At 39.4% G+C, this 15386-nt stretch overlaps 1 protein-coding gene across 1 annotated transcript in view; it reads right to left on the bottom strand.

Moving 5' to 3' along the window:
• SVEP1 (sushi, von Willebrand factor type A, EGF and pentraxin domain containing 1) overlaps nt 1-15386 on the bottom strand; it is a 101033-nt gene that overhangs the window by 38048 nt on the left and 47599 nt on the right. Inside the window, exons 17-28 of the mRNA XM_084305623.1 lie at nt 14795-14956; nt 13838-13999; nt 13169-13263; nt 11868-11964; nt 11031-11144; nt 10082-10195; nt 9019-9220; nt 7279-7436; nt 5925-6126; nt 5102-5277; nt 3858-3982; nt 48-171 (exon numbers count right to left, since the gene is read on the bottom strand). Of these exons, the coding sequence (XP_084161749.1) occupies nt 48-171; nt 3858-3982; nt 5102-5277; nt 5925-6126; nt 7279-7436; nt 9019-9220; nt 10082-10195; nt 11031-11144; nt 11868-11964; nt 13169-13263; nt 13838-13999; nt 14795-14956 (1731 nt within the window). The remainder of the gene's footprint in view (nt 1-47; nt 172-3857; nt 3983-5101; nt 5278-5924; nt 6127-7278; nt 7437-9018; nt 9221-10081; nt 10196-11030; nt 11145-11867; nt 11965-13168; nt 13264-13837; nt 14000-14794; nt 14957-15386) is intronic.

Raw genomic sequence — 15386 nt, 5'->3', positions numbered from 1 at the left:
TACAAGATTGTTCAGATGAAATGGGTTCTAGTAAATAAAGTTCTAACCAGCACAAAATATACTCTTGTAATCTATCTTCACTCTTCCAACAACTCCTGGAAGGAAATCTGGCCAGGCTAGTACATTTCCTTTCTGGAGATCTTCTGGACAGGATGTAGCCAGAGATTTTACCTATGGATTTAAAACAGATGGTTATGTGCTGATTAAAGAACGTGTAGGAAAAGAATATTAAAAAGAAATACCTTCCATGTCTGCATGCAACATGAGAACAAATTGTTGAATGAGTGATGTTCTTCTCTCCTAGCACAAGAGGCCTTTGACCGCTTTGACTGCACTAATTGTAATTCTCTACTTATAAGCCAGCTAGATGGGGACAGGAATGTACGGAAGTAATAACTAATGGAATACTTGTCATACAAGCCAAGTATAAAACATGATTCTTGAAATACAACTGAGATTGTTAGTGTGAAAAAAAAAGAAATGTATTTATGTCACAGAAAAAGGTACATATAAGGATGCAACCTGAAGAGGAAGCTTGATGTTCTAACAATTGTTAAAAAGGAGGCCATCTACTTTTATGTTCAGAGAGGCTTCTGCTATGTAAAAGCATTTTAAAACTTCTTATGAAAGTCCAGGGTTTTGAATTCACTGCATTACCTTTGCTCATTGTAACTCCAGGGGTAAAAAGGAAGCACAGTCCCAGAGGTTAACCAGGATTAAGGTGGATTAGTGAGAAAGGAATATTTTCTTCAACACCATGAAAAAAAGGAAGAGCAAAGAGGAACAACTCAGTGGCCTGGGTGCATCTCACTAGAGCTTATCCATGAATACATGTAGTGCAGCTTCAGAGCACAGCTAGCTGGTTAAAACCCTCGTGTGCCTGGCTCCTGGTGAACAACTGGGAAACTGCCTTTCCCAGTAGCCTTAATTGGCTTCTGTCCAGTCTCTGTTGGATGAAATGAACTACCAAAAGCAGTGTACTATACTGCCTTTGTCAGAAGGTAAGGTGTACCATGAACCTCAGACTGAGTTATTCTCACATCACTCCTCTCCTGAACTCCAGTCAGGCTGATCAGGGTTTAAAGACAACTTAGCTGAAGAAGGGAGTGATATGCTCTGTTTATACAGAGGCTATTTCAAAGATCTCACTTCAACTGTCCGTGGTGATAGAAACAGTTACAACCAGGAGCTGCAAACAATCTGTGAGGAATCTGCAGGGAAAATTTTCCAGCATGGGTCAGGCAGGTAAGGAAACCGTCCCTTCAAAGCTGTGTAGAAGAGAATGTAGAGCAGGAAGGGACCTCACAGTTCATTAAGACAAGAGGGAATCACCTCAAGTTGCGCCAGGGGAGGTTCAGTTTGGAAATGAGGAGAAATTTCTTCTCAGAAAGAGCAGTCAGGCATTGGGATGGCTTGCCCAGGGAGGTGGTGGAGTCACCGTCCCTGGGGGTGTTTTAGGAAAGGTTGGACATGGTGCTTAGGGACATGGTTGAGTGGGTGATATCGGTGGTAGGGGGATGGTTGGACCAGATGATCTTGAAGGTCTTTTCCAACCTAATGATTCTATGATTTTATTCTATGTTTCCATGATTAAAGACAATTCATATTTTTACTGCTGTCTACTCACCAATGAAACAACCAATCTGTTGATTTAGCTGTAGAAAATAAATGGGCAAGTGGGTGAGAAACTAAAGTATACAAAGATCTCAAAGAGTGGACTTAGCCTTCCTGTTATTCAATGTACAGCATATTCTGTCACCCTACTTTCCTTTATGGCCAAGAACAGGAAGGTAAGACTTAATGAGTAGTTCTAGCTGGCTAGTACAAAACTGATAATAGCAGAGATAATTATAGCGATTTACTATCCCAAGCTTTAAAATGAACGAGGTAAAAACCTTGCTGCAAGCTTACTTGGCTCAGTTCCCTGTCAGCTCACACACCTGTCTTTTCAGATAAACACAAATACCACAAATGACAGGCAGGATTTTCTTCCTCACCATAGCTGTACTGCATTTTGAAGCAAATGGGAATTTTACCTAGCCTGTCAATAGCATTAAACAGAGGTGAACACCAAGAAAGACTCAGAAAACCCCACTTAAACTCTTCATAAGTGTATCCTGTAAAATCATATGTAGGTTCATTATCTTCACAACTGCTGGTGCAAAAATCCCTAAAGATTTGTTTTGGCAATGCAACACATGATGACACCAAAGACTAAGAGTAGTAGTAGTTGATTGCTGGGCAGTTATGAACCTAGCAGAAAGACAAGGTAGTAAACAAAAGGAAAGAAACAGAGAAGACAAGAGAAAAAGAAAGACAAAAGAAGACAACATAAAGAAACAGAGAAGACATTTGGATGCTGTAAACAAAGATTTTGCTTTGTTCTTTTCTACTTCCTGCTCTTTTCATTATTTATTATTGAGCCCCTTCCCCCATGAAATGCCCCTGACTTTGAACTTGGTCTTTGATATTCAACTGTTACCAACAGATACATAATTTCTTACCTTCAGGACTGAAACACTAATGACCAGGAAGAGGTGATGGAGCACACTCTCATCAAGTTTGCAAAAATCAAATGAGAGATAGTAGTCAGTACGCTCAAGGGCAGAGATGAATCCACAGGGACCTCTACAGGTTAGAGGTGTGGGCCAACGTGTACCTTGTGAAATTGAACAAGAACAAATGGGAAGGACAAAGACCCCTCTGAATGATACATGTTGGGAAAAGCCTGGACAGGGAGCACCTCTGTGGAAAAGGCCCTAGACATTGTGGCAGGCAGTGAGCTAAGCATGGAGCAGCTGTGTGTCCTGGCAATAATGAGAACCAACAGCATAGTTGGCTATGTGAACACGATCACAGCCAGGAAGCCAAAGGAGGGATTATTCCCTCTCCTCAGCACTTATTAGACAAGATCTGGAATACTGAATCACATTTTGGGCTCCTCAGTACAAGGAAGACATTGACAAGCTGGTGCAAGTTCAGGGGAGGGCATCAAGAGCGTGATAAGCTGGAACATTTGACCTGTGAGAAGAGGCTGTGTGATGAGGGCTGGATCAGCCTGGGACAGAGAAGGTTTTGGGGTACCTAACAGCAGCTCCTGGAGAGGTATGGGGAGGTAAGCAAGGAGACAGAATCATAGAATCATAGAATTATTTAGGTTGGGAGAGTGAAATAGTAGTCATAAATTGAGGAGTGATATCCCAGCTGGATTTAAAGACAAAATATTCACTCTGTGGATGATTGAGCACTAAGACTTGTCAAAAAGGTTGTGGGATCACCGTCCTTGACGACACCCTTTGTTCCACAGTTTTTTTAATTCTGTGTAAGTTTAGTTCCAAACCTGTTTTTTTGGTACCTGAGTAGAAACAGTCTAATATGCAGTTCTACTGATATTTGGACTTTTCCTGGGACTATACAGCTAACAGGTTTTTCATGTTGTCTAATGTGTTGACTGAAATCCTGATGCTTCCTCTCTGAATATTTACAGTGCCTTTCCACACGGCAGGACGAGGGAACTGAAACCAGTAAAACAGGCCTTGAGCTCTTTTCATCAGGTCTCTCCCTTTCCTAATAAGATTACGAGTTTTTGTGTATGTCTTTTGTGTATTTCTCTTTCAAAGCCCCTTAACACAGAAAGGCTCAGTCAAAATAGTAGGTTACTTCAGTGTTGATTTTACCATACATACTCTTAAAGTTACTCATTACGCTAAGCACATTATACTAGGAGAGAGCTTCATCTGGTCGCCTCTGAATTCAGTGGGGACAGGGGTCTGTCCAGTAAGCTAACTCTGACTGCCTTTTCAAATGTCCATCCTATGCTTAGATTCCTCTGCTCAAACACTGAGGCAGGGACTTACCTGCTGTGGAGACAGGACATGGTCCCAAATGTTGAGCTGGCTGATAGAACCCACAAAAGATTCAGCTGGGTTGAATCCTTCTCCTTTCTGATCTTGCTCTTGTCCCAGTACAAGTGCACCACCACCTAGAATCAAGAGAGAATTGTAAGAGTGTTAGGAAACACCACCTTATGGCTGCAATCCCCACAGGAAGATGAAACAACCAAACAAAACTTTTGTTGCCCTATGTTAGTAAGACTTTTACAGTATTGGTCTAAGAGACTGCTTCTAGCTCAGCAGTCACTGTAAGGAGTATTACAGGGCAACAGAAAATGCAATTTTGAGCAGGTGGGGCATGTTTCACAGTGCTAGTTTGAACTTCCTGCTTTAAAGAAACCTTAGGAAGTCAGGCAGAACAAATTTGATTCCAAACCTTCAGAAGCACACAGCTGATTACAGTCAGCATTCTGACATCCACACAAATTAAATTTTTCTCTCCTTGACCAACACCACAGATTATGTGGATGTGTATTACATATGCCACAGGAGAGCAAAATATAATTGAGCCTGCATGCTTTGTTGGGTTATGTCTCCAAGATAACTCCAATGTGATTGGCAAGTATAGGGACAAGCACAATGGGCACAGACTAAAATGTCTTTTTTTTTTTTATATAAGGGAGTTTTAAAAAACTCTAAGTTTTGAATGTGGTGGTATGAAAACACTGTTGAAAACAGTCTAACATCAGGCCTTTCACAGCTGTTTGATCCTGAAGGTATTCCTTTTCATGTGTTCTGATATTACTGGGAAGACTGCTGACCACAATGAAAACAATGAAATAGCAAAAACCATCCTGTTAGGAAGACGTACAAACATAACTTTAAAAAGATGTCCAAGAGTAATGGGAAAAGGTTAATCTGATCAACTCTGAGAACACATTTTTAAGAGAAATGACAGTTAACCTTCTTGTGTGAGAAACATTCTCACAAAGCCATTCCGAAAACAGTTCAACACAGGCTCCTTTGTGGACTAAACTCCGAAAACCCCAAAACAAGCTACCTACTACTTAACTCTAGAAATCTGTACTTGGCCCTCAGAAAGGCTGAGGGAACTGTCCTCATGAGCAAGAACAGCAAACAAGATCCCTGCCTAAATGTTGAAAACATTCTAAAAACACAAGAATAAACATTTATTTGTGGGTACATAAAATTCTGCAATAAAAACAGAGTAAAAGCAACAGATTTGGTGCATTATAAATAAATCATACCAGGAATTTTTGAGCCAACAGAGAGCCCAGTGCCTCCATCAGACAGCTTTCCATCAATGTACACTCTCCATGCCCCATCCGTGCATGTCCATGTGACCGCAATGTGATGCCAGTTACCATCATTCACTGCAGGACAGTCTGTGATCTTCTCTTTCCCATTTACGTAAAGAACCCAGCTGCGTGGAAGCAAGTTGAAAGCAGACTCAATTGCATGAAGCAAATTGAAGAGCATGGCTAGTCCCGCATGACTCAAAGAAATGTTATTTGCTAAACAAGGTAACTTTGTCTTCATCTCACAAGAAATCTCTCTTGAAATAATTGTACTTTCTGAGAGAACTTGGAATTTACCACTATCACATGCAAAATAAAATGAAATAAAGTAATGTGTTCCTTCCTGTTCCAAAATGTGAAGATTCAAGTCATGCCTACGTAGTGGATTCCTAAAGTTGTCTTTTGAGTCAATCTCTGCTTTTGGCATCACACTGCACGTACCCTGAGTGCTAAGCTTCAATTTTATCCAATCATCGTTTCAATGTGTCATTTAAATATGATGTAAATGTAGTCCAGACAAAAATATCCTGCTTCTTAAACTTCACTGATTTCTTGCAATTACTCTTCTACTTGGCAACAAAGCAAGGAGAAATCAAAACAATAGGGAAACTCCAGTTACATCCAGATTTTGGATGCAGGTTTTCCTATTCCAAGACAGGCAAAGCTGATATTCAGACTTTTGGCCCGTGTTTCTTTTCTTTTCTTTTTTTTTTTTTTTTTAAATCAGTTCCAAGACATTTGTAAGCCACAGAAAAGCAGAATTGTGATTTACCCATTGTAGTCAGTCAGAAGAAATGCATTATCACTTCCGTTCTCCACTGCGTAAGAAATGGGAGTCCCATAGTTGGTGGTGTCAGTGGATTTCATCCAGAATGTACAGGTGATGTCACCAAGTGATGGGAAAACACCATCAAGAATGACATACCCGTAGATACCAGAGACTTCAAAATCAAGATTGAAACCAGAGGACTGTTCTGCAACAAAGACAAACAGCTTTCAGAGCTCCATTCCTGAAAACGCAGAGACAGTATTGAATTGATTCTAACCAAATGTAATAAAATGAACACATCTACAAAAATTATTCCCTTTAAATTGGTCAGAACTAGAAAGAATGTACAGCAGTTTAGCATCAGCCAGAATACTGAGCTTTCCAAGGCTAAAAAGAGGAAAGGATTTGAAGAAATACAACTGAAAATGAAGCTGATAATCTAAAAAAGAACAAACATGAACCCTGCACAGCACTGGATATGCTTTTCAGCCATCTGCCAATGAACTGACATATTCATCTGCCACCCAGCAACCCAAAGGGGTGATCAGCTGGTGCCACTTCACCTACAGGAGTCTCTCTCTCTCTATATATGTATATATATATATAAAGATTTCTGTTGTTCTGAACTGAAACACTGATTTAGAACAATTTTGTGCTGCTCACAGTCAATGCGGAGTGGCATGTATTATCAGAATATTACATGAAAATATACCAACTGGAGCTCTCCTGAAATCTGGGTGCTATTTAAACTCGAACATAGGATGTTGTCTGAAAGACCTGTATTGTCCTCTACTGTCTCTGTAAAACCAACACAGTCCCTCAACTTCTGTTTAAAGAGTCACCAACTAGTGTAACAGTACAATTTTAGTTGTTCAACTCAAAGACAAATGGAGTTGAGCCTTGTGGTTGTGTAGTGTAAATCCACCAATAACCAGGTGGAAATTGCACCAGGTGTTATCCATTTTGGCTGACTGTAGGGAACTTCTAAAACTGAGCCTACCATACCCTAATCTCTAGCTCTGTGATGCAAAGTCTTACATAAAATACAAGAAACACAAAGAGCTAGTTAACTAAAACACACAGAGCAAACACAAATTACATTTGACAGACCACCTAGATTGCAAAATGGTAGACTTGGGCCTTAGAAAAGAGAAATTCATATAGATATGACTTAGCACACATGGTGTTACTTGTGTGCAATTACATTTATTAATACTGCAGTCACAAGTTCCACTCAGCCTTTCAGAGTCCCACCACCCTATCTGCTTTCTGGGAAAGCTGTATGAAATCAGTTCAGTCAGTGCAAATCTTGCCCACTTAGTCAAGCCACCTTTTTCTGACACTTGGTCCTGTGTACCTGTTTCACACCTGCTGCCTGTAAAGCCAGGGGGACATTTACAAACGTACGAGTTCAAGGCATCCACACAGGTGGCTTGGTTTAAGCAGGGACTGGAGTCACAGTCATTGATGTTCACTTCACAGTTTGGTCCTGTGTACCCTGTCACACACAGACACCTGTGGAAGACAAGAAAAGCACACTTCAAATGTTCCTGCTGTAATTACAAAAAAAAAAAAAAAAAAAAAGGCCATGAGGCCAGGTCTGCCAATGGGAATGGCATATACTGAAAAATCAGCAGAAGAGATATTGCAGAATTAACAGAGTTTTGTTTTGGTTGTTCCTTTTAAATATGCTAGTATGCTACAAGCAGATTAGACTGCACCAATTTAGCTCTTAACAGGGACAATACAATATTTAAATACAGTGTCTGCATTTCTTCATATGAAATTGGGGGATGCAGTCATTGAATTCCTATGAGTGAAGCATGCCTTCTAGAGTCTGTAGAATTATAGATAAGAGGCATTTGACTTTGCAGGCACAGAACTGCTTACACTGATGGAAAACCAAGATATCTGAAAGGCACCAAAACTTCTGGGACTTCAGGGAGGGAAAGACTTGTTAAACCCAGATAGCAACAGCTGTCTCTACAGTGATCCAGGATATGACTTTCTTATTGGTATTCATAACTTCTGATCTAAGCTCAGATACCCTAAAGCATACAGAAGTATTTGGAAGATTCTATCAGTGTTAATGTGTTAATATTTTCACCTCTTTATTCCTAGCATGTATATCTCTCCCTGTTATTCAGGCTCCAGAGAAGTAGTCTTACCAGATAATATAGATACCTATTCTAGTGGAAAGAAAGACAAGTGCTTGAGGTTTGGGAAAGTGGATTTTTTGTGGGAATAACAATATTCACACCTGTTCTGGTTTTGGCTGAAATAGAGTTAATTTTCTTCCTAGTAGCTGGTATTGTGCTGTGTTTCAGATTTAGGATGAGAACCATCCCACAGCACAGTGAGGTTTAGTAGATGCAGAGCAGTGTACCTAACTACAGTGTAACTACAGGGCCAAGCTTTCCAGCTTCTCGTGCTGTCCCACCAGTGAGGAGGCTGGGGGTGCACAAGGAGCCTGGAGGGCACACATCCAGGACAGCTGGCCCCAGGGATGTCCCTCAGCATGTGGCATCATGTGGGACAATAAAACTGTGGGGAAAGAAGGAGGAAGCACAGGATGTTGACAGTTATGTTTTTTGTCTTCTCAAGAAACCTTCATGTGGGATGAAGCCCTGCTTTCGTGGAACTGGCTGAACATCTGCCTGCCAACGGGAAGCAGTGAATGGACTCCTTATATTGCTTTGTTTGCTCTTGCAGCTTTTGCTTTACCTATCAAATTGTCTTTATCTTAAGCCATGGGTTTTTGCACTTCTTCCTTTCTTACTTTCTTCTCTACCCCACTGAGGGGAAGTGAGCAAGCAGTTACAGTGGGCTTAGCTGCTGCTCAGGGTTAAACCACAATGAAGCTTTCACACTCTACCATATTATGATCCCAGCATGCTTATACATCAAACTGCCTATTTTCTTTGCTGCCTTCCTTGGAATTAAAGGGTAGGGACACTAGGATTTACTTTTTTCCCTTTTAAAATCTCCTTTTAGTTGACCAAACTGCCAAATCCCTTGCTGAAATCTAACAAGTCCAAAACACCATGACAGATCTGACTTTCCACACTGACAATCATATCAATCATATATTTTTCACCTGAAGTTGTTGATACCATCTCTGCACGTAGCCCCATTCCTACAGGGTCTGCTGAGACACTCATCGATGTTTCTTTCACACAAGACACCAGTAAAACCTGGGAGGCACTTGCAGTAGAAACTGCCAACCCGATCTTCACAAATAGCTCTATTAAGACACGGGTTTGAAAGGCATTCATTGACCTCATGTTCACAGTGAGCACCTGAGAAGAAAAGAATAAAGTAACAGCTCCAGTTTGATTTAACCTGAGAAAGATCACTGGCCCCTCCCTGGTTTCTAAGGACTGCTGCCTGTTTTCTGGGAAACAGCAGACACCACGGGAGCTAAGCAGGATTGGGTTTTACTCCATTAACTGAGGTAAAGCAGGCAAAGAAGGGTTACAGGAAGCATCTTTGCATTTGTAGACATTAACATTAATGTTGGGAATCTAAATGGATATTGCTCACTGTGTGAGTAATTTGTGCTGAATAAGGAAATCATCATAGTAATTATTCTGATCAACTAATGAAAAGCTACTACAAAAAACATTAAGCTGGAACCACAGCTCTCATGAGAGAGCTCCATGTTGCAAGCACATGAGAAAGAAGAAACTGCATGTGATTTTATAGTGGAGTTCTTTGGCAACATGACAATCAACTGATAAATCTGGTTGCTAGAGACATCTATGAAAGCAGTAGAACATAGGGACTGGAAGTAGTTTTAATATAGACCATTTAGTCCACTGTAACAATAAAATGAAAGTTTTTGAAAATGAAATTAAAATTAACAGTTCATATACTTTTAACAGTTCATGCAACCCATGTAAATTGTATTATTGTTTCCTCAACACCATACAGTAAGTTAATGGCAAAGAAGACCAATCACCTGGCAGATCTACTGAAACCACAGAGTTGCACTGCAAGGACATTAAGAGATTACATGGACCTAGAGAAGCTAATACACCCAAATCAACAAACCGTATACATAACATACAGCAACAAGGTTGAAATACTTTGGCCAGGATAGGAAGATATTTCTGGGGGTCAGAAAGAGTGAAATCTGGCTTTCACAAAAAATGGTGTACCTGTGAACCCTTTTGCACAAGTGCAGTGGTAACTGTTCTTGTCATCAACACAGCGGGCTCCATTCAAGCATGGACTGGAGCTACATTCATTTATGTCTTCCTCACACAGGAGACCTTCAAACAGCAAGAGTGAAAAGGCATGATCAACACGCAGTCAAGGTCTGCATGGTGTGGTGACTGAGTATGAAAGGCAGAGCTGCACTGTAACTCTTGCTGAGATCGGGTGATAAACTCCATGTTTGTCTGCACTGCTTCAAACATACACAGAGATCATCTGCATTATATAGCTGCTAGAATGTGAAATGTGGTAAGTCCGTGGTTTGTCTTTATGAAGTTTTAACAACAATCAACAAGTGTCAATAAATGTGTGGAAAAAAACATAATGGAGTCAATTTCTGATGGAAAACATCAGGCCTTTTTAAAAAAGCTGCTCACAAAAGGATGTCCTCAACAGTTTACTTCAACATTCAGAAATATGGTACTGTTTTGGCAAAGTACTTAAGCATGTCAGTTACCCATATATTTCAACATCTACAACATGCATGCATGTGACAGTTAAAAAGACTACTGAAAAAAGTAAGCGAAGAAAGTATTCTCTAACTCATAGGGATGCAGTAAAGCAACTCCATAAATGCTCTGTCTGATCAGGTCATATTCAGTATCATAAGCATTTTTCCTGCGAGTATTTACTAGTTCCCTAATCTTCATTCCCTTTTTTTCCAGAAAAGTAATATCACAGAACAGAAGCACACGTGTACACATACTCACAGAGACTGTCTTTTTATTTAAAAAACTATTCACATACAGTGGAACTTCCCTCTGGCCTGTAGATCAGATGGCTTTCCTGTTAAAATTCCATGAATTTCAGTGAAATAAGTAGTACAGCCCTTGTGTTTTATCTACCTAGCACAGAAACAATGCCTTTCTGAAGAAGAAACAATTAAATTACCAGAATAGCCTGGTTTGCAATGGCAAACAAAGGTCCCAACGCCATCTTTACACAATCCATTGTTCTGACAAGGAGATGATTTACATTCATCCATTTCTGTTTCACATTTCAAGCCTAGAATGAAAAATAAAGGGCAGAGAATACGGAAACAAAACATGGAATTGTTCAGAAACACAGAAGTCATGACTACTTAATGTAGCAAAACATGACTGATCAATTGAGTATGAAACCTAAAGAAAACCGGGATTTCTAGTAGTGTTTTAACGCAGACCTGAAACTAAATGCTGTTAAAAAGGTATGAAGTGTATCAGACAACAGTCTGATCAGTTCCAGATGGTAGCACTTAATATTCTGTTTCAAATAACACAGACCAGCGACTTTTTGATAATAAGTTGTCTGCTTGTTTTGGAGCAGCTATGAAGCTGACAGGGAAGAGTAAAGGAATATCTGGTGGAATTAGCTGTTTAAAGTGCAAATTTCTGTTTTTTGCTAATCATAAATATGACCAAGAAAAAGATTTGAAATCCACAAAATGTTGCCCAATGCATTCTTGCTCAAGTCCTTGGAACTTAACGTAATCACTGCTAAATAAAACCCCACTCAAAATTCCTTTTTGTCAAAAACTGTATAATTCATCAAGAACACAAGGAGTTATTTCTTTTTTTTTTTTTTTTAATGGTTATGTACAGGAAATCTGTGATGGATATTCCGATTAGTTAGGCTATACTCTTGCACAGAAATGTTCTGCTCCTTTATGTTTGATCATGTTAAAGGCATAGAGCCTTTAAAGGCATTAAAGTCATGTTAGCTTCTCCACCTGCTTTTCAGACTTTTTACCTGTATATCCAAGAGGGCATATGCAAATATATCCAGTTCCCAACTGTTTACATGTCCCATTGTTGCGGCACGGTTCCAGGAAACACTCATGAAACACCTGCCACAAGCAAGAATAACACAATTACAGTAAATGTAGAAATACCCGTGGAACAAAATACTCTCATTTTAAACTGCACACTCTATAGTCACTTTGGAAGACTGGGAACAAAAACATGACTGGCATTAACTTTTAGGGCTTCCTCTTTGTCTCCCCTGCATGCCAATCATTCTTATTTCTAGTGAAGAACAGCAGCAGTACGAATGACTATTTTTAAATGACCTTTTAATTACCAGCATATGATCATTGCAGCTCTTCCCCTAGAGCTTTCTGAGCTATGATTGAGAGGTCATGTTTTATGCTATGCTGTGTTTTATATTTTTTATATTGTTTTATATTAGAATTCTCTGCTTTGCATCCTTTTACACAGGCTAACCACTTCCTGCTACTGGTCATTAGATGAACTGGTGGGGGACTTCACTGTATGGCATTATGCTTTCTCAGGTAGCAAATCCGAATTAAATAAAGTCCTTGAGTAAATAGTCAACTACAGTCATGGGAGATCAGTCTGTCACCTGTCCATATGTTAAATAATGGTTCAGGTCAAACTTATCATCAACTTTGCTCCAGTAACACAATATCTTAACTTCATATTCATACAAAGAAGCCTTGTCTCAGTTACAGACTGGGTGGGGGGAGATGGTACCAATGAGGCAGCATCTATAGCAAATACTGTTACTAGAGGAAGTTTCTATCATGTGAGGACTTGCCCATACTCCAGAGTGGGTACCCAGAGCAGAAGAAAACTCTGCTCGCCTCTTGTCAAGTGTATCTATATTGTAATAAGCAAAACAATGATTTTACAACTGGAAGTTGCATGCCTGCTGGCATCTTCTGGAATCCACCAAATGGAAGCCATCAAACGACTGATCACAGTCAACCTGCTTTTTATGGATTGGGTGAGCCTCCTCCATAGAGTTTGTATGTCTTTTATAATTATGACAAATATTTCATGCATCAGGTGAAGACTTCAAGCCCACAATTTAAGATTGTCAATAGCTGATGCAGCCACTGTTACTCAGCTGAACATCTATGATCATGAAGAGAGTTTGAGGGTTCTCTTCATGACTATCACTGTCATCTGTTCAGGAAGTATAGTCAGCATTACAAGTACATTTTAAAAAACCTTAGTCATTTACTGCTGGCATAAGGCACTCATTTTCTTTCATTAGAGGTAATGTTAGTAAATATATCTTGTCCTTGCCTGACTGCTAACTTTGTACTGCTTGCTGATATTTTCTGGAGAAGCTGGTATCATCATCACACTTTCTTCAGCAGCTGAGAAAGTAGAGCCAAAACCTAAAGAGGAAAAATATGAAAATGTTGTCAATAATTCTGTATGGTGAGGTCCCTATTCTATGAGGGCATCACAATCACATTTTAACAACTCATCTAAAGAGATGCTGAAAAAAGTGGATTTATGGGAATAAAACCCAGGATTTACAGTAACCACATAGGATTTTAAATATATATGTGTTTGTACCCATATTTTATGTGTATTTATACATGCATACACAGACACATACATACTTTTTTGTGTATACATATACACTCTGTACACATACATACGTTGTGCGTATATATATACATTCATGTACACACATGTATACAAGGGTATATATATGTACATACACACAACATACTCTCTATATTTATACACTGTTAATAAGCATTGGTACATATCAGAGTTACTCCTTCCATTTAGCATAGAGACAACACCAGTTAGCAAAAATAAAAGGGAATGTCACTGCTTGAAAGGAGAGTTCTGCATTTGTTCTGAGAGTGAACAGGACGTTTTCTGTTAAGTTTAGTGCTGGCCACCCTTTAGAGGTTCCCTTTATTAACTTTCTTCAGGAGAGATAGTTTAGCTTACTTGAACAATCCGTGATGGATCTGGCACCGATGATGGTTGTTGTTCCATAAAAGGGGCAAGACAAGCAGTAGGACTTTCCTGGGTCTGGCTGATAGTAGTCTCTGGGACAAGGGTAGCAAGGTGTCAAACCTGTGCGAGAAAACTCTCCTGCAGGACATGGTACTGCAAGAGAAAGAGGACATTTTTCAGAGTGATCGCTTCTCCCATATTTTCTTTTCTTCCCTCACTATTCCTTTATAGACTTCAAATAGTAGGGTGAAACCTACTGGTAATTAACAACCCTAAAAGAAGCTGACTTAACTGTGCTATTAGGTGAAATGTGGTTCTCAAAGGACTACAAAAATATCTGGAAAGTATTTATTTTTATTTTTTATGCTGCTGTGGAGACAACTTTCAAAAGCGACTTCCTTTTCTCTCTCACACCTTGTTTGTTTTATTTTTCTTGAAGAAGGAATAAGGACAAGACAAGCCTTTTTTGTACCATTAATCCATGCAGACTATTGCTTCTGTGGCTCTTTCTGAAAAAAAAGCTTTCCAAAGACAGTTGTGGACAATTTCTTCAAAAAGTAAATGACACAAACTGTGTCAAAATATGGAGATTTTGTACAGAAACTGTGGAAACTATTCCTGAAGTAATAGTGACATATATCCTGTCATTCCCTTTCTCTTCCGTAAGGAAAAAGTTTTTATTTATTTTCATATAATTATCTTTCAGTGAATTCACTTTATTCATCTTTAGATAAGAATCCATCTTGGGAATTAGAAGGAGGGCAATTCAAACAAACAGAGTATCAGGAAACAGCCTGAGATTTTGCTGGGAAATGCTGCTGATCCACATTTAAACAAAAGCTGACTTATATCTCAGGCTGATGAGTTGGATTACATTAGCTGATGTTCAAACAGCATTTTTTTTTTTAATTTTGTTTTAGAAATTTTACAGCCCCATTAGTTACACACCTCCACAAGCTGAGACATCTACTGCGCCTCTTTTTACTGTTGTTGTATCTTCTGGGCAAGAGATGCAGTTCCTGGATCCAAATGCTGGCTGATATGTGCCAAGTGGACATGTTTCACAGGTCTCAAGACCATTAGATGAATATGTGCCCTGCTTGCACTGAGCTGTGAAGTAGAATACATAAAGACTAAGTGATGTCCAACAGGGAACATGGCTCCTAACCTCTGGAAATGATATTGAAATCACAGTACACATCACAGACTTTTTATACTTGTTATTTCTAGAGTTTCCTCTACTCTGAAGGGCTTCATGGTTACAAAGAGAAAACAAACAAACAGAAATTTCAGTAAGTTACTGTTAGTGTATTTGTGAATTACTAACTAACCACCTTCACACATGATTTAATACAACTCAGTTACTCATTTTTAATGAGCAAAATTAATGACAAAACAATAATCAGGTGACAAAACTCATAACTTTTTTTTCAGAACAAATTGGTTGCAAAGAGTTAGGGGTGCCGAGATGCTTAATGCCAGAGCACTGTAGTGTGGGATGCAAAAATTTAATCTTCCATCACCATAGCATGAGGGGGGT

Source organism: Netta rufina (assembly GCF_964035555.1).
Source record: "Netta rufina genome assembly, chromosome: Z".
In the NCBI taxonomy this organism is placed as follows: Eukaryota; Metazoa; Chordata; class Aves; order Anseriformes; family Anatidae; genus Netta; species Netta rufina.
The sequence above is the reverse complement of the archived record's forward strand: the minus strand, read 5'-3'. Positions and strand labels throughout refer to the sequence as shown.